Here is an 18,626-nt window from a genome sequence, read left to right on the forward strand (position 1 = left end):
ATCAGGAAGGATGCAGGCTTAAGAGGTGTGACAATCCCAGGCAGCAGAGGCACTCAGGTCAAAGCCTCCCTGTACATGGACGACGTCGTCTTTTTCTGCTTAAATCTAATGTTAGTTCGCAGACGGATGAGCATCTGCGACCAGTTCGAACTGGCCTCAGGAGCAAAAGTAAATTGTGGCAAGAGTGAGGCCAGGTTCTTTGGGAACTGGGCTGACTGATCCTTTGTCCCCTTCACTGTCAGGTCAGACTACCCGAAGGTGCTGGGGATATGGTTTGGAGAGGCCTTGGCGTGCGTCAAAAACTGGAAGGAGTGAGTAGCCATGGTGAAACAGAAACTGGGCATGTGGGAGAGACGCTCCCTCTTCATTGCAGGTATGACCCTGGTCATCAGATTTGAGGGGCTCGCGGTGTTGCTGTACACGGCACAGGTCTGGCCCATACCAAGCTCCTGCGCTGTGGCTATCACCCGAACCATCTTACACTTTATTTGGAGATCGGAAATGGACCATGTCCGCAGGGACACAATTTTCAAATGTTTAGAAAAAGGGGGAAAAATGGTACCCAGTGTCGCCCTCATCCTGATAGCCACCTTTGTGTGTGGCTGTATCAAGCTGTGCAGAAACCTCCAGTACGCAAACACCAGGTGTCACTATATGCTGAGGTTCTATCTGTTCCTGGTTTTTCGAAGGATGGTTCTGGCCATGTTGCAGTGGAATGCTCCATTAGGTTGGACTGTGCCATACCACCTGTCCCTTGTGGAAATGTTTATCGAGAAAAGCACCTTTGATCACAAGTCCATCAGGCATTGGCCCTCACATAACGTCCTTGAGATCCTGTGGGAAAAGGAGATGGTGGATCCTGTTGGATGGTTCCCCGAGCAGACTGTCAAACTCATTTGTCAGAATGCTTTATCACCAGAACTTTCAAATAAGCACCAAAACGCAGCTTGGCTGGTGGTGAGAAGGACCCTCCCCATCAGATCCTTCCTGCACACCCAGAGACTCACCACCTTCACACGCTGTCCTCAAGAGGAAGAGTCCATTGACCACCTCTTTCTGGAATGTGCCTTTGCAAAGCAGGTCTGGAAAGAGATGTGGTGGTTTTTGTCAAGGTTTATCCTGAGCAGCTCCGTAATCCACAACTCAGTGCTCTACAGGATGTTCTCAGGGATACACACCAAGATAAACATCAACTGCTCTGAAGGACCATCAACTCGGTGAAAGATACACTTTGGTCTGCTCAAAACTTACTGGTTTTCCAGTGCAAAGAGTTGTCCACGACCAAATGTTGCAGACTGTCACATTCCAAGGTACAGGACTACGTGCTGAGGGAGGCACTAAAGCTTGAGGCAGCCGCTGCAAATGCTCTATGGGGAAAGGCCACTGTGTAAGGCCCTCCCGCAACAGTATACCAAGGGGCTGGAATCCATGTAAAACCCTTTGGGCTGTATGCACCAGGAAATGTTTGACATGTAATGCAAATGTACATTGTAAATATAACGTGAAATTGTAAGTGTAGTGAGGCACCTCGTGTACTGTATTGAAAGAAATTGATCTGTATTGCACTTTATGTATTGTCCAATTTAAATTGTTATTTTTTACAAATTTTATGAATAAAGTATATTTTTGGGGAAACAAAGTTTAAGAGATGGAACCTCCATCAATCCCTTACAAGGCAAATGATGGGCAAAAGGTACAACCAGGATCAGGTACTTTCCACCAGAAGTTCATGCTCCTTAGACTCAGTTGAGATGTGACATGTCAATAGAGGCCAGTATGTCCAGGAAAGCATACTGGTCTCCAGAAGGGCAGATATGGCCCCACTGGTGGGATCTAGGCAAGGGAAGTGGCCTGAAACCCTGAAGAGGATTTTTTTTAATAAAGAGAATTTTTTGACAGATGAGCCCCTTTACCAAGGGTCTGAGCGGAAGCAGGATAGGCAGGGCATCAATAATTGTTCCCACCTCCACAATCTGCATTGGTAATGAGATGCTGCGCCCCCTCCAATGACCCCAAAAATTTTGCCTGGTCAGTGCAAGAGATCGACAACAAGGTTGGACCTGTGGATCATTGGCCTCGTGGCCTTGAGTGTAAAAATTAAATATTCTCGCTCACTCAAACAATAACATATTGTTAGCCTTTGTATCAGTAAACAAAATGCTACATTTTCGGATCAAGGGGCCTAATCCAATTTGAATAGATAATGGTCAGCTATTTCATTGGCATAATGGCCTGTATGGGTTTAATGACATTGTCTGTCAGCAAAGCATTGCTATCATGACTTTTTATGACTCAATGGATTGCTGATGCTATCTAAGTGAAAGGGTCTTGACATTATCACAGTTAAGTATGTTTTTTCCTTCAAACTTCAAACAAATCTTCCCAAGCACTATTACCTAGTACAGTATCATGAACTTTTCAGTAAACACTAAGTCAATGATTGGGTTAAACGTACAAACCAGCATGTAAAAAGAAGTACCATGTATCCATGGCAATAGAGCAGATCAGTGATTGGGTATTTGGCAGTATTCACCTCCTGACTCCCCAAACCTTTTCTATTCACCCACAAAGTGATGGAATTCTCTCTGCTTGCCTGGATGGTGCAGCTGTAATAATAGTCAAAGAAGCTTGACACCATCCAGAACAAAGCAGTCCACTTGATCAGCCCTTCACCCACTAGCCTAAACATCCACCCCTTTTCACACTGACATATCATGCTGCATAGTGTACTATTTACAGGATGCACTCTGGAAACTCACCAAGGTTTCTTCAGCAGCAACACCTAAAACCCTGGCCTCTTTAACCCAGAAGAACAAGGCAGCAGGTGCATTAAATACCATCATCCCCAAGTCACACACCATCCTAACTTGAGCACATATTGCTGTTCCTTCATCAGTTCTGGGTCAAATTCTTCAAAATCCCTAACTAACAGCATTGATGCAGCATCTTCAGTAAACAAACTACATCTGTTCAAGAAGGCCGCCCACCAGCATTTTCTTAAGGACAACACAGCATTTTCTTAAGGGCGGCACAGTGGCGCAGTGGTTAGCACCGCAGCCTCACAACTCCAGCGACCCGGGTTCAATTCTGGGTACTGCCTGTGTGGAGTTTGCAAGTTCTCCCTGTGTCTGCGTGGGTTTCCTCCGGGTGCTCCGGTTTCCTCCCACATGCCAAAGACTTGCAGGTTGATAGGTTAATTGGCCATTATAAATTGCCCCTAGTATAGGTAGGTGGTAGGGAAATACATAGGGACAGGTGGGGATGTGGTAGGAATATGGGATTAGTGTAGGATTAGTATAAATGGGTGGTTGATGGTCGGCACAGACTCGGTGGGCCGAAGGGCCTGTTTCAGTGCTGTATCTCTAAAACTAAAACTAAAAAACTAAACTAAACTAGGATGGGCTTTGTCAGTAATATCCACATTCCACAAATGAATAAAATATAATTAAATATTAAGAAAGCCAACTAGATTTTTGTGCACGCTTAACTCAACAAAAATATAAGCCTCAATTTTATGAAGCTCCACCAGTGGTACAGAGGTCGTTTGAAATATTGGGCTCCTGACTTCAAATGCCCAAGCAGTCCAAGGCACAGTTTTTGGGGCCAGGAGATGGCTGCAGGCATGTATGTCTGATTCAAATAGAACAGTTATAGAATTGGATCCCACAATGAATTTCAAGAAGCTCATTGAGACAGTGTTTCAAGTGCACCCCTTGCCCATATAAAGTGGTTGTATGACAGTGAAACGTATCACAAATCTCCAAAAGCAAGGTTGCAACTACTGATTTTGAATCATTGAATTCTGCAGCCAGCTAAGCCTTTCTGCTGTTCATTGCTGTACCAAGCAAGTGACTGATGCTCCACCTTTACCATTCTTCCAGTAGAAAGGAGTCACCAATTGGAGACAACATAGAACTTTCATTCTACTTCTGCAAGCTTCCAATGAGTGTAAAGGGGTTCCTAGATGGAATCTAGGCAGCTCTCTACATATTAACTCCACTGAGTACATCAACAAAAATTATAAATGATTACATTATAATTGTGCAGGTCATTTCAGACCATGGAAATATTATCCTGCATGTTAATGCACATTATGCAGGGAGCAGCCGTGAAACTTGCATTATGCATCAGTCAACATCCCAAGAGAATGAATGGGTGGCTCTTGGAAGACCAAGGCTATCTTTTGCAGCCTTGAATGATGACTTCAATCAGAAATCCTCATACAGAAACAGTGTACAGGTAAATGAGCCACCACCAAATAATCTGTGGCGAGCTCTATGGTGATGGTGAAGCAAAGATTCCATTGCTTAGATCACTTAAAAATTGTAATGCTCCAAACGGTATGGCAAATCTTCACAATATGTTGGTCTTCTGCATGAATGCACACTTTTGACACGCAAAGAAGAGTGAGCATGCAGCAGGAGGAGGAGAAAGAATATGAAGGGAAGGGTCACAAGAATAGAATGGAAACATGACTAGAGATGACACACAGGCTGGGAGACTGGGGCTAAAATAGGAGTGAAAACCAGCACCCCTTCTACACTGTCATTCACCTGGTGCTCTTTCCTTAAACTCACTGGCCTAGAAACTGGATAGCCTGTTGGCATGGACTGGGTGCAGGAAACGATCCTTGTGCCGCAAAAGGTAGGCCCAAGGCACAGCTGATCAGGTGGGCTACGGACACATGCTGGGTGTCCCGGACCCCTCTTTTTCTGCCTTTATCAATAAGGCAGTTTCCAGCATGGAATGTGCATGCACATGCAGCCCGTCATACAAAACAGAGATGTTTCCATTGGGGTCACATCACCAATGAATGAATAGCAATCAGGTGTGCAAAAGATGGTAGCCCTACCTTAGCACTTCTCCAGATACCGAAAACATTTTCCTCATTTTTGTCACGATACAATAGCTATTGGAGACTGCAATTGGTCTCTGCCATCCCTCTCCATGCAGCTTGTAGATTCAAGAGCTAGTCACCTGTTCCAAAAAGAACCACAGTCCTTTTGCTGCATATCCTGCAAGAGGTCCATCGAGGCATCATCAGCAAAAGAGGTTCTTTTGTCCAGATTGCTCCTTGCAGCAATACCCTCACAAAGAAAATGTTTTGCTTGCGGAGCCAAAACTTGTCTCACCTTTAAGGCCCAGAGCAGTCTTTTAAGAGCTGCTGCATTTTTCCACTGGCATTCAATGTATTTTGTGCACAAGAAGTCTCTTCTAATGAAGATAAGGGGTTTGCTTCACAAAAGTAAGGCCAGCATTCCCTGCTATCAGAATAGGTGTACTCACTCTATAAACAATTCTTGAAAAATTAAGATTACAATATGCTGAAATACTCTTTCTTTTGTATAAATTAGTTCTGCAGTCAGTAATGAAATGTGTGGGAATTGTACCACATATAAGGTCCACATTAGGCATGTGTGCTTAAAAGCACAGAAAGACACAAGTCCTGTTCATTTAGAAAATAAATTACTGATGCTCATGTATAATTCCTTGATTTTACTTCAGATTGTTGCTAATATAGTGCAATAATCTTATCACAGAAACTATTGGAAAGTCAGTAAAAAAGTTAATAAATTAGACAGACATAGATCTACCTGAAAATCTCAGTGAAAATGCTCCTGCCATCATGCACTGTTGTTCAGGATTATTACTGACCTGACCTACACAGATTCTATTGCTGCATGAATGGGGTCATTGTAAAAAACGTGTGTTGTGTAGCAGAGTCACTGATCAGCATGACCATTTGTTGATTTATTAGACTCCAGATCAACCAACTTTCAAAAAGCCAGAAATTCCCCTTTTACATTAGAAATACAAGTCAATAACTTTTTAAATTGCTTTAGATAGTGAATAAGAGATAAGAACTAATCTCATTGAGGGTTCAGATGAGGTCATAAACCGTGACAGCTAAGCTTGAATGGTTTATATCTATCAATTGAACACTGAGAAGAGATTATGGTTTTGTAACCAGTATTACTATACTGTGTAATATCAGTTTGATTGTTTTCCTGTCTTTGTTTTGAACAGTGATGATTATCATAAGAGATACTGGCAGTCAAGATGATAGCTCCATTACTTTACAGCGTTGTCACCACTAGCAGCCGTGATTTTGGTGGAGGAGCCAAAATGTAAAGAAGGTGGCAGTGCTGATGACTCAGGAGGACTTCCTAAAGAGAGGTTTATTGATGCCTACAGAGGTAGCAGCACTCCTATTGGCAAATAAAAATGATCACTTTTTTTCTAGCTACGATGAGCTGAGTACTTGGCCTATTAGTACAAGCCAATGATTTGGTTTTCTTTTCAATACCATGTACTGACATTTCCCAATTACTGGGGAGGGTGGTGGAAGCAGGTCAAATCGAGACATTCAAGTGGGAATTGGATTGTTATCTGAAAAGGAAGAATGTGCAGGACTATGGGGAGAAGGTGGGAGAGTGGCACTAGGTAAATTGCTCCTTCGGAGAGCCAGTGCAGACACGACAAACCGAATGGCCTCCTTCTGTGCTGTAACAATTCTGTGACTTGTGTTACGACCGTCTAAGGAAGGGGGCTCAGGCTCCCCTCTTGCCCCTATCCTGGTTTGGTCGTAACAGGGTTTATCTTTTAAAACACAGTGATTTTAGCTTACCACCTCAATGAGTCTTTGCTCACTGCACTCAAATTCTAATTGCCAATGAACCAAACAGACAGGTTTTCTTCAGTTTAAGCAAGAAATATGTAAGTTTATTAGCATTATCACTCTAACCCAGTTAAAATTACTAAAATACGCTACACAACCGCGCTTGCATACATACAACAGACACACACACACACACACACACACACACACAAATAGATACAGAAGGAAAGAAAGAGTTGGGCAGATTGAAGTAGAGTTTGTTATAAATAGAATTCAGTTACTGGGTAGTAATGTCCTTGATACAATGTCCTCAATTGAAGTTAAGGCTTGGAGTCCTCACTGGGTCTCAGTGCACAATTTCAAGCTTGCTTCTCTGGTACCAAAAGGCTGAGTGGGACATTGTCAGTAGTCTTGAAGCGTAGTAGCTGCCACCATGGTTTTCCTGGGACTTTGCTGGAGAGAGAGACAGAGAGAGAGATTTTCTCTTTGCTGTTCAAAATTGCAGTCTGTTCCTTTCTGTGAGGCACAATTCAAAAACCCCCGGTCTTACCAGCAGATAGGTCATGTGACCATCTTTGTTTGAAACAGTAACTTCTGGGAGGGTTGTTGGATTTCAGAGCCTCCCAGACATACTTGGTGGAGCGTGGAGTTTTGTCTCTTACAAAGTCAAAAGCTGTTGGTGTCTTTTGATCATCACTATTTTCCAGACTAATCTTGTTAATTGAATCAAGGAGCACCCCCATTGTCTCTCCATTCATGTCTCTCAGAATGCAAATGTGCAACCATGTTTTCAGCTGTTCAGTTGTTTTTTTAAAGCAAGTTCTTTGCAATGTCCAGTAAAAAATTCCAAGTAGTGTCCCATATGACAAAATTAATATGTTTCCATTTGGCAGATGTGATTTCCGTCACACCCCCGCCCCACACTGAATGAAATGCGATATTGGGAGCATTTCATTATAAGTTAGAACGAACAGAAAATACAGGAAAGCACACATGCATTTCTCTCATTCATTCAGAAATCTTAAAATTGTTTCAGCCTGTCTTTTCCTTTGCAGCAATGCTGCTTTAAACTGCCACTTTCCCCTTGAGGTGGGCCTGAGATAGTTATGTGTTGGCCAAAGGGTTAAAGTTTCTTTAATATCAGCTTGCAATAAGTTGGGAACGGGTATCCCAATAAACATGTGATTTTTGGGGAGGTTCAATGTTTGCACATTTCCATAATCGGCTAGGGTGCCTTTGTTCCTGTTGGGGTCTGCAGGGGGATTGTTAGATTTAATTAGCTATGGGTTGGATCTCTGCTCATGGGAGTCGACAGTAGGTGGATCCACTCTGACCTCACTTTCAGTGCTCTGGCGAGTCATCCAAGTGCTGCTTATGTCAGGGTATTGTTGGTTTACTATTCTCCTGTCTGTGAGGGAGGATTCTCTGCTAATCTTCCCTTTGTCCTCTGGGACATTCCTGCTTACAGGTATTTGTCCAAATTCCACTGCACTCCCCTGCAGCACTTCGACGACGTGAGGCATCACCCTCAGGGTTTCTCTGCCCTCTTGAGGACTTGTTTTGTCCCTGCAGGTTTCTGCAAATGCTGTTAGCAGCCTTGGTAGGGTGCTTTTGTTGTCTGCATTTACATAGGAGGATGTGGGGTCTAATTTTTCCAACATTTCAGGGTTGGCTGACTGGACAGTAAGGGTCTTTATTTTGGAATCCTCCTGGACCTTCTTTAACCTCTCCTCTTTGTCCCTTTTTTCCCTTTCCTCCCTAACTCTTTGCCAGACCTGTGCCGGTTTGTCCCCTTTTGTTCTCGGCAGGGGTCCCTCACAATTCACCAGCCCTCTGCTGGAGGGTTTCCCAAAAGCCAGTAGAGGAATTAGGGGTGCAGATTTCACTGCAGGTTGGGGTTTCCCCTCAACCTGGCACATGTGGCAACTCCTACAGTGCTCCACCACATCTTTGTGGAGTTTTGGCCAGTCAAACTGCTGTCTTATGCGGGCTTTTGTTTTTCGTATACTGACATGTACAGCCATTGTAATCTCATGGGCCATTCTTCATATTTCTCTCCGGTACCTCTGCGGCACCACTAACTGGTAAACCACTGTTCACTCTTTATCCTCAGGTCTGTGAGGAGAACTCCATTTCCTCATCAGTACCTCATTCTTTAAATAGTAGCAATCAGGGACTCCCTCTGCTTCACTTTCTGACTGGGCAGCTTGTGCTAACTCTTGCAATACTGGGTCAGCTCGCTGAGCCTCAGCTAGGGAAGATCCATTTAACTCATTCCCTGGGTCTTCTAAATTCCCAAAGAAAGTCTCAGACAGACAGACCTGGTCATCTGCCTGCAGTGCCAATTCAGTCTCCTCTGGGTGAGCTGGTTTGATCATGGCCTGATTCACTACACATTTAGGGAAACTTCAGGGGACTGTCTCCTGCCACTGCCCTGTTTCTCTGACCTCCTGCGGTCTCTCTTTCTTTACTGGGGAAGCTACCACTTTCAACCCTGCCAGATCATTACCTAGGAACAGGGCAACCCCGTCCATAGGCAAACTAGGGGAAATCCCTATGGTCACCAGTCCCGAAACTAGGTCGCACACCAAGTGCACCCAATGTAAAGGTACAGGCATAGGCTGCCCTCCAATACCATTCACCACAATTCTGGTATTTCTCTGAGGGAGTCAGCCTTTTCCCAGCAAAAGGGATCGAGTGACCCCTGTATCCCGGAGCATGACTCTGGGCTTGCTTGCCCCACTCGAGGGCTATGGGGCTACTCTCCCTTCAGATACAAAATCCTGATAACCTTCAGGGATCTCATTAAATTTTCCTCCACCACAGCAGTATTTTTTCTGGGTCTTACTGCTGCTGCAGTCAAAGCCACAGCCTGCTCAGCTGTGCTTTCCAGCAGGGTTCCTTCTCCTGCACTGGGCAGGTGTGCCCTGATTAACCCTACAGGCTTTCCCCAGAGTTTCCAGCAGTCATTTCTTAGATGACCTGCCTTATTACAATGGAAGCACACAGGCCTCCGGGTCTCATTCCTACATTCAGCACTATCCTTTTTGACTGGAGGAGGGCCCCCTGTGTGTCCAAATTTTCTTTCTCTCCCAGGACTGCTTAGGATCCTATCACCTTCTCACCCTTTGTCCTTTTCGGGTTTGTGGGGGTGACTAGGAAAAGTTTGCCCCTGGGGAATCGACTTCCATATTAGAGCAAACTCATCAGCCAGGACTGAGGCTTGCCTTGCTCTATGTACTTTTTGTTCTCCACATGGGTCTTTATAGAGAGTGGAAGTGAGTTTTTAAATTCCTCGAGGAGAATTACCTCTCTGAGGTTTTCATACGTGGGCTGTACTTTAAGAGTCCTCAACCACTTGTCAAAAGCCAGCTGCTTACTCCTCTCAAACTCCAATTAAGTTTGATTAGCTTGTTTCCGGAGGGTTCGGAACTTCTGGCGGTAGGCTTCCGGTATGAGCTTATATGCTCCAAGCATAGCATTTTTAGTCAGTTCATAATTTGATGAACTCTATTCTGTCTGACAACAGGAAACAAACCTCATGGGCTTTTTCTATTAGCTTACTTTGCAGCAGGAGGATCCAGCTCTCAGCCGACCATTTTAACTGCCTTGCAAGTTTCTCAAAAGATACAAAAAATGTTTCCACGTCTCCCTCATTGAATTTTGGCATCAAAAGGAAAATTTTAAAAGCTCAGCACACATCCCCGAATTACTTGTATTCTCCATATTGGCCATGCTTTCACTGGGGTTACTCTGTCGCCCCCTAGCTAACTCAAGCCACCTCAGCTCCCTTTCCTCTTGTTCCTTCTGGAAGGTTCTTTCTCTATCTCTTTCCTGTCTTTCTTTCTCCCTCTCTTTTCACTCTTTTTCTCTCTTCTGTCTCTCCCTTTCTCTCTCTCTTTCCCTGTCTTCTAATTCAAGTTTCCTCTGTTCCAATTGTATCTTTGCTAACATTAACCTGTCGGACTCTAATTCTAACCCTGTCTCTGATTCTTCGGTTCGAGGGAAAAATGGTTGGCCACTAGTCATAGGAGTTCCGATTTCCTAGCATTGGCACGTACAGTGATCCCACATTGCTCAGCCATATTCCTCAGCTCCTCCATAGATAGTGACTTTAACTTATACCAAGTGACTTCACCCTGGCTTGGGGAGATACTGGCTTCGATCGCGGACATGTTAGTATTCTAGCACACAAGCCACAAGAAAACCTGTATTGAAGTCTTTTCTCTTTTTGATTGGGATCAATTTGACTTCCCACTTCCAATTTCTCATTTATCTGTGGGTCCAATCTCGGATGCTAGCCCCCAAATTGCTGTTATGACCGGGTGAAGAAGGGGTCTGAAGCTCCCCTCTTGCCCCTTTCCTGGTTTGGCCGTAACAGTGTTTATCTTTTAAAACACAGTGATTTTAGCTTACTACCTAGCGAGTCTTTGCTCACTGCACTCTAATTCTAATTGCCAATGAACCAATCAGACAGGTTTTCTTAAGTTTAAACAAGAAAGATGTAAGTTTATTAGCTTTATCACTCTAACCCAGTTAAAATTACCAAAACATGCGACGCAAACATGGTCGCATGCATACGAGACACACATACAAACAAATAGATGCAGGGGGGTAGAAAGAGTTGGGCGGCGGGGGAGGGAGGTTTGAACTAGAGTTTGTAATAAATGGAATTCAGTTACTGGGTGGTAATGTCCTTGATACAATGTCCTCAATTGAAGTTAAGGCCTTGGAGTCCTCACTGGGTCTCAGTGCACAATTCCAGGCTTGCTTCTCTGGTACCAGATGGCCAAAGAGAGGCTTTGTCTGTAGTCTTAAAGCATAGAAGCTGCCACCATGGTTTTCCTGGGACTTCGCTGGGGAGAGAGAGACAGAGTGAGAGAGATCTTCTCCTTGGTTTCTCAAAATTGCAGTCTGTAAGGCACAATTCAAAAACCCCCAGTCTTACCAGCAGGTAGGTCATGTGACCATCTCTTTGTTTGAAACAGCAACTTCTGGGAGGGTTGTTGGATTTCAGACCCTCCTAGGCATACTCGGTGGGGGGTGGAGTTTTGTCTCTTACAAAGTCAAAAGCTGTTGGCGTCTTTTGATCATCACTATTGTCCAGACCAATCTTGTTCATTGAATCAAGGAGCACCCCCATTGTCTCTCTGACATGTATTCATGTCTCTCAGAATACAAATGTGCAACCATATTTTCAGCTGTTCAGTTCTTTTTTTTCAGCAAGTTCTTTGCAATGTCCAGTAAAAAAGTTTCAAGTGGTGTCCCACATGACAAAATTAATATGTTTCCATTTGGCAGGTCTGATTTCTGTGACACTTGGCAACCAGAAAGAAAGTAGTAAACAACAATTTTTGAAAGAGCTGCATGTTCAGTCGCTTGTCAGTTGTTCCAATGTTAAAGAATTTGTCACACAATGTGAAAAGGGCATCTTCTGTATACTGGGAGCTTCGGGCATTATAGTATCACAAAGTGGTACTGTGATGCCTAAGCTCTCAATACTGTGGAATGGAATAAATGAAATTTCTACCATGTGGAATGTACTGTAAGGGATGCAGTGGAAGCAAGTAACTATTTAAGAGAGCTTTAAGTAAATATTTGAGGGAGGGAGTGATTGAGGAGTATTAGTTTTTTGGGATCGGTCAGAAGCACAGCAGAGCCTTTTTGGTCCTATACTTTGCTATGTTCTTCTTGAAATGGTTCTGTAATACAAACTTAGAAATTGCTGTCAGCAAAAAGCAAGTTACTTGCCAGATATCTTGGGTGTCCATCATTTTTCCCCATTCTCGCCCATTCTATGCCTGTCAGGAATTTAGTGTAGCACTTTTGAGCTGGTAGTGTGCTCTCGCAATCATACTGTACATTATTTTGTTATGCCATTCCTGCATAACTGCTTGCTAAGAGGACTGTGTATTTGTAATTCCAATCTTCCCAATAAATGTGCTAAATCTATGCATATAAACTGAGCATTGCACTTGAGGTATATTCTTGCATGTTGAAAATCAGAAGTTAAATGTTGCAGTTTCACATTGTGCCGAAAGAAAAGTCATTATAATGGTGATTCTTTCAGTGTTGCTGTCACTTGCTTCAGTCAAGGATAATGAGCAGCAGCAGAGAAAGGTTTCCTGAGATGTCAAATGCCACCAAGCAGCAATATCCTCACCTACCAATATGCTTTTCATTATATTTACAGGTCCACGCAAGATTACCTGGTAATGACTGAAGAGTATGGCCTCCACAGGCTCAGTTTTAGCACGAGGCAGCTACTGAGTTGACTCATCTCCTTCATAAAGACCTGCAAACAACCTCAAACATAAAAGCACACTGGCCATTATGACACCCAAATCCACTAATAATTGGAAAATAATTGGAGATGTTAGGGCTGTTTTCCTTGGAGAAGAGAAGGCTGAGAGGTGATTTGAGAAGTATTCAAAATCATGAGCAGTCTGGACAGAGTAGATGGAGAGAAACTGTTCCCACTCGTGAAAGGATCGAGAACGGGAGGGCACAGATTTAAAGTATTTGGTAAGAGAAGCAAAAGTGACATGAGGAAAAAACTTTTTCACGCAACGAGTGGTTAAGGTCTGGAATGCACTGCCTGAGAGCATGTTGGAGGCAGGTTCAATTGAAGCATTCAAAAGGGAATTAGGCAGCTTTATGAAAAGGAAGAATGTGCTGGGTTAAGGGGAGAAGGTGGGGAAATGGAACTGAGGGAATTGCTCTTTCGGAGAGTTAGTGTGGACATGATGGGCCAAATGGCCTCCTTCTGCACTGTAACAATTCTGTGATTCTGTGAATTTCATACCTCCAGCTCATCAGACTAATGTAGGCGATATCAGCAGTATCAGTCAACCTGCTACTTATAGATGCAGGTACGGGATACCCAGGCAGGTGGATCAAAATCATCTTCTTTCTAATGATCAGCAATAACAGCATGACAACGCACGGCAAATTCTAATATACTGCAAGCTTTCCAAAAGTGCCGGAGATGATTGGTGGAACCCATGTGGCCATGTAGACCCCTTGGCCGCAATGCAATGACATAATAAAAGAAAGAGGTTCTCCATCCTCAATCACTCAATATTATGCAGATCAATACTCATATCCCAGGCAACATCTACATTATATAAATGTTGCACCAATCCTATGTACCAGGCTTATTTAAAGGAGAAAAGAGACTCTAAGGATGACTAATTGAGGGCAAGGCTCCCTCTTCAACCCTGGCTAATGAAGCTCTTGCAGCAGCCACGGACAGAGGCAGAGCAGGTATGCAATGAAGCTCATGCTTCATTACTGGGCACACCATTTAAGCAGTGACATCAGTTGGACAGATATTGGAGCATCTACAGCATAGCACCCCAATGGTCTCCAAATTCTTTGCTGTCTGCTGCGTACACCATAACTTTGCAATATAAAAAAAGTGGGAAAAAGAAAGACAATCTGGAAATAAAGTCAGAGCAGGAGGTAGACACAGACCATGAGGAGCTAGCCACAAACCATGAAGACATAGTTCGTAATACACAATTGCAGCCAGAACAGCTAGTCCGCCAGACACTCACCCAAGATATATTTATCTGAATGTCCCTTTAAGGAACTCTCCTGACCACATGGATGCTATAAAGACACCTAAACATTATCTTCTTCACTTGGTCAGTTACCATCAATGACCATGCTTTGTTGTGCTGCTCCCTTATTCCACACAATCAGAAAAAATTCTTCAGAAAAAGTTCAAATACGGTGCAGCTGATATTACCCTGCTTAATGTGATACGAGAATGATGTCAGTGAGCTTTACCATGGTACTTACCCTTAGCACTGATGTATCGTGTGTGCTAACTAACCGCTTAACCAATAACGTCTTCTAAGTGAATGCCCTGTGATAAAATATGCACTGGTTAGTTGTGGTCTTTCAGTGGGAACTTGTCGGGATTCAGGTGGTCCTATATCTCCTTGTGTCGATTCAAGAAATAGTTCTACAACGGAGTCAGCCAAATCCGTTGCTTTTTAAAAAATTCATTCACAGGATGTGGGCATCACTGGCAAGGCCAGCTTTATTGCCCATCCCTAATGAGCCATCTTCTTGAATATAATCGAGTGGCTTGCAAGGCCATTTCAGAGGGAAATTAAGAGTCAACCATCTTGCTATGGCCCTGGAGTAACATATAGGTCAGACCCGGTAAAGACGGCCGATTTCCTTCCCTAAAGGACATTAGTAAACCAGATGGGGTTTTGCGACAACAGGTAGTTTCATGGTCAGCATTACTGATACCAATGTTCCCTCTATCTTCTATTTGCTGTGTGTGGCCTGTTTGAACCCTGCATGGCACATTCCCGATTATTGCATGGCTGCACACCCGTGCAGCTTAGAGGGAACACTGATTGATACCAGCCTTTTATTCCAGTTATTTAATTAAGTTTCAAATACCCTGCTGTCGTCTGGGATTTAAACTAATTTCTCTGGATTATTTGTCCAGACTGTGGGATTACTAGTCCAGTAACACAACCATTATGTTACAGCACCCTGTTGAATGGTCCTTTCTGTTTTGAGGCACATCTGCTGTCTCCTGCACAAGGATGTTGGATCAGTCAAAGTGGGATCACCCCAAGAGACAGCAAACTCATGCGTACTTACTCCAACCCACATCACAGCTGCTGGGCTCTTCCTCAGTATGATTACTGAACTGTGTGGGAGCAGACCAGTGGGCAGCAATGAGATCAATCCAATCACACAAAATGTTGAAGGTAATCAAGAAGCTGTTGTTGATGGAGCCAAAACTTAGTTCATGCAGGATCCTAACAGGCATCATGAAAAAAGGCCTTCATTCCATCAACCCGAGTACATTTGAACCCAAATCCCATAATTGAAAAGAAAATGGTGTGTATTTCCTGACCATCAAATTTAACATACAAACACCTAATATCATCAAACTATATTCCACTTGCTAAAAATAAATGAGTTAACACTTGTCTAAAATATTGCACAGGGCAATGTAGTACAGGCATATTAAATGCTCATAGATGAATTCTGCCAATCAGAAAATATATTCAACTATTTTGCTCTTTTACATCGCCCAACTTCCCCAATACCAAAGGAATATAAAAATGTATTTACTAGAAAATGATCAAAGATGCTGGAAGTAATTAAATTGTTCATTGAACTACACACAAGAAACACATTTTACCTGTACTGCAGTTTTTTGGTCTGTACTGACCTGCATAAAAGAAACATTAATATTAGTAAAAATTAAACAATAATTCATAAAATGCAATATTCAAACATGTTTCTTTAGTTTCTGTAAAATATTTTTGGGATTAATAGACTCAAATTTTAAGTAAGCATAGAGAAGAAATCTGAAACACAGTATTCACATACTTAAAATGTATTACTAATTGTTCCTTCCTGAAGCAGGATTTACATTTTATGGTTCTGTATGTTCTTTTATCCCTGCATTGCAACATTCTGCTGTATAGAAAAGATTTTTGAAGATACTTTTTAAAAGAAATCTCATCATTTGAAAGCTGCAAAAGAACATTCAATACCCAAAGGGTGGCATGCTCTTACTCAAATATATATGACGCATAGAATTAATTACATATTTTGAATTTAAAATGTTTATGTCATCAGTAAATTATATCTATTGAAAATTAATGAATGCCTTACCCATCTTGCTGTTGTCAAACTTTTCAATTATATGAGAAGGTATTGGTAGAGATTGCCCCCTATTAAGAAAAAGAACATAGTATAAGAAAACCAGATGACCAGTTTCATGGCTAATAAATAGCTGTGTTACCCATCCCTCATATTCTCATTATTACACATTTCTCCAGTAATTGTGATAAAGATACCTGGGGAAACAATTGAATTGTGATGTTTGAAGACCACTCACTATTGACTTGATGCAACTTGCCATTGTGCTCTTTTCCCAGCAGAGGTTGATGTCTAAGTTAAAACTCGTCTATCCATGTAGTATTATTTGTAAATAAACCAGACATGAAAACCTGAGCACCTTTAGCATTGCAATCCCTCAGAGATGTTCTCATGCCAGTACAATGGCAAAACACTAAAATCCCATTATTATCGATGGTATTCTTGTAGCTGCACCTGAGCACAGCATGAACATCCATCTGCCATTCAATTAGTCCTAGCATCACCCAAGAACAAATAAAAGCCAATAACACTAATTGAAAAAAAATCACAATTATAGAATACACTCACTTATAAAATGATCAAAATATTAAAAAATTATTTCTTTATAGCAAAAAACATGTGGAAGATAAAGTGAAGCAAGAGGGTAGTGGGGTTATAGTGAAGCAGGAGACCAGCAGTGGATAAAGTGGAATAGGGAGCCAGACAGCAAAGGGTGAATATTGTTCTAGTTTATTGTATATAAAATGCAATAGGCTGGCCAAAAAATCACAAATACAGCCAGCAAGAACAGCACTCATCCTTTACTCTCCGCCAAACATTACCATTCCTCAATGGACAATGAGGGTCTCCCACTCCATGCCTTATAAAATGACCCCCCTCACACACATATTACCCTAACAGTGGTAAAAATTATTCAAATTATACACAAATATATAAGACCCCTGATGATCTTCTCAACAGTACATTTAAAATATTAAAATAAATAAAGCTGAAATCTATTTACCATGTGAAATGATTTAAACTCTTTTGCAAGTTCAGTGCTTGGAACTTGTTATGTAGCTCTGAAAATAGCAGATGCCCGGCAAGAACAGATTTTGTTTCCGATGCATGATCAAGATTGTGGTAAAGTGCATATAATATCCTTTGGTAGTCTGGATTAATGGATGGATAAAGCTGTAGAAAAAAGACAAGTTATAATTAAAAATTGAAATCATGAAACAACAATTTTTAACACTCTCATTTTCATATATGACTTCCGTGTGCATTAATTATAAAAATACATGATCTACAGATCAGAGAGATGAATAAAAACAAACTAAAAATCTGATCAAATAACAGTTTTTGTTTATGCCTGTATGAAAGGATTCAACTTTATACAATCAAATAAAATGATGGGATTTTCACAAATATCTCAGTAGATTAAACTGCAATACAATATCAGATGTATTTAAGGAGACTTTTAACATGAAATTCTCCAATTTTTATTAAACTTAATTAGCTTGGTCTTAAACATCAACCTGACCTTAACTAAATTTACTATCTAGTTACATACCAATTCAAATTGTCCTTGGCTTTTGAACTCCTTTTGAAAATTAATAATGGCAGTTAGATCTCTTGAAGTCAGACACAGCTCATGTTTCTGGAAGTGGCTGTGATTCTGCAATTCAAATAAACAGATGAAGAGAACTCAGCCACAGCTAAACTAAAGATATAAATGAACGTCGTCACAGACAATATATATGCACACAACTGTAGTCAATACTAATCATTTCTGTAGTTTCAAATACAAAAAGTATATGATTTGAGGCTTCTGAGAGAGTTGACATTCGTGCATCAAATTCCAGAAACTTCCTGAAGTATTTGCCTCTAAAATTGATATATGTGCACTGTACTCAAAGAAGGCTAACATTCACTAGATAAACCCTCCTAAGGCTCTGAAAGATACAGCTTATGGTGGATGAACATAGAGATGATGGGCATTTTCCTGTTATGTGATCCCAGTGTGTGCTTGGAAAGTTGAAGTGAAAGATCCCCCTGATGTACCCAGTTATGTGCCAAGCAGTACGATAATGGACACCCTTTTAACAGTGGTACATGGGAGCACCCATATTAGCGGTTGTAGAATGGGGCAAAATGGAGCTCCATGCATGCCTTTCTAATGATAGAAAAGAGCTGGTGGAATATGTTTTTCTTTTGTTAGAGGCCTCAGGGCAAGTGTGGAGGATTACCTGAGTCTTTAGAACCTTAACCATAAGGTAGAAAAGCCAGTGGAGGGTTTTGGGGACAACATTTAAGTTGAACCAGAACTTTGTCCTGCCACCTGGATGCACCCCTGACCCCAGCTCACTTTTAAGCATTT

At 42.1% G+C, this 18,626-nt stretch overlaps 1 protein-coding gene across 1 annotated transcript in view; it reads right to left on the reverse strand.

Moving 5' to 3' along the window:
- cped1 (cadherin-like and PC-esterase domain containing 1) overlaps positions 1–18,626 on the reverse strand; it is a 312,821-nt gene that overhangs the window by 161,876 nt on the left and 132,319 nt on the right. The window contains exons 10-13 of the mRNA XM_068050516.1: positions 17,820–17,924; positions 17,271–17,440; positions 16,280–16,338; positions 15,801–15,830 (exon numbers count right to left, since the gene is read on the reverse strand). Of these exons, the coding sequence (XP_067906617.1) occupies positions 15,801–15,830; positions 16,280–16,338; positions 17,271–17,440; positions 17,820–17,924 (364 nt within the window). The remainder of the gene's footprint in view (positions 1–15,800; positions 15,831–16,279; positions 16,339–17,270; positions 17,441–17,819; positions 17,925–18,626) is intronic.

The sequence above is a fragment of the Heterodontus francisci genome, chromosome 18, assembly GCF_036365525.1.
Source record: "Heterodontus francisci isolate sHetFra1 chromosome 18, sHetFra1.hap1, whole genome shotgun sequence".
Classification (NCBI taxonomy): domain Eukaryota; kingdom Metazoa; phylum Chordata; class Chondrichthyes; order Heterodontiformes; family Heterodontidae; genus Heterodontus; species Heterodontus francisci.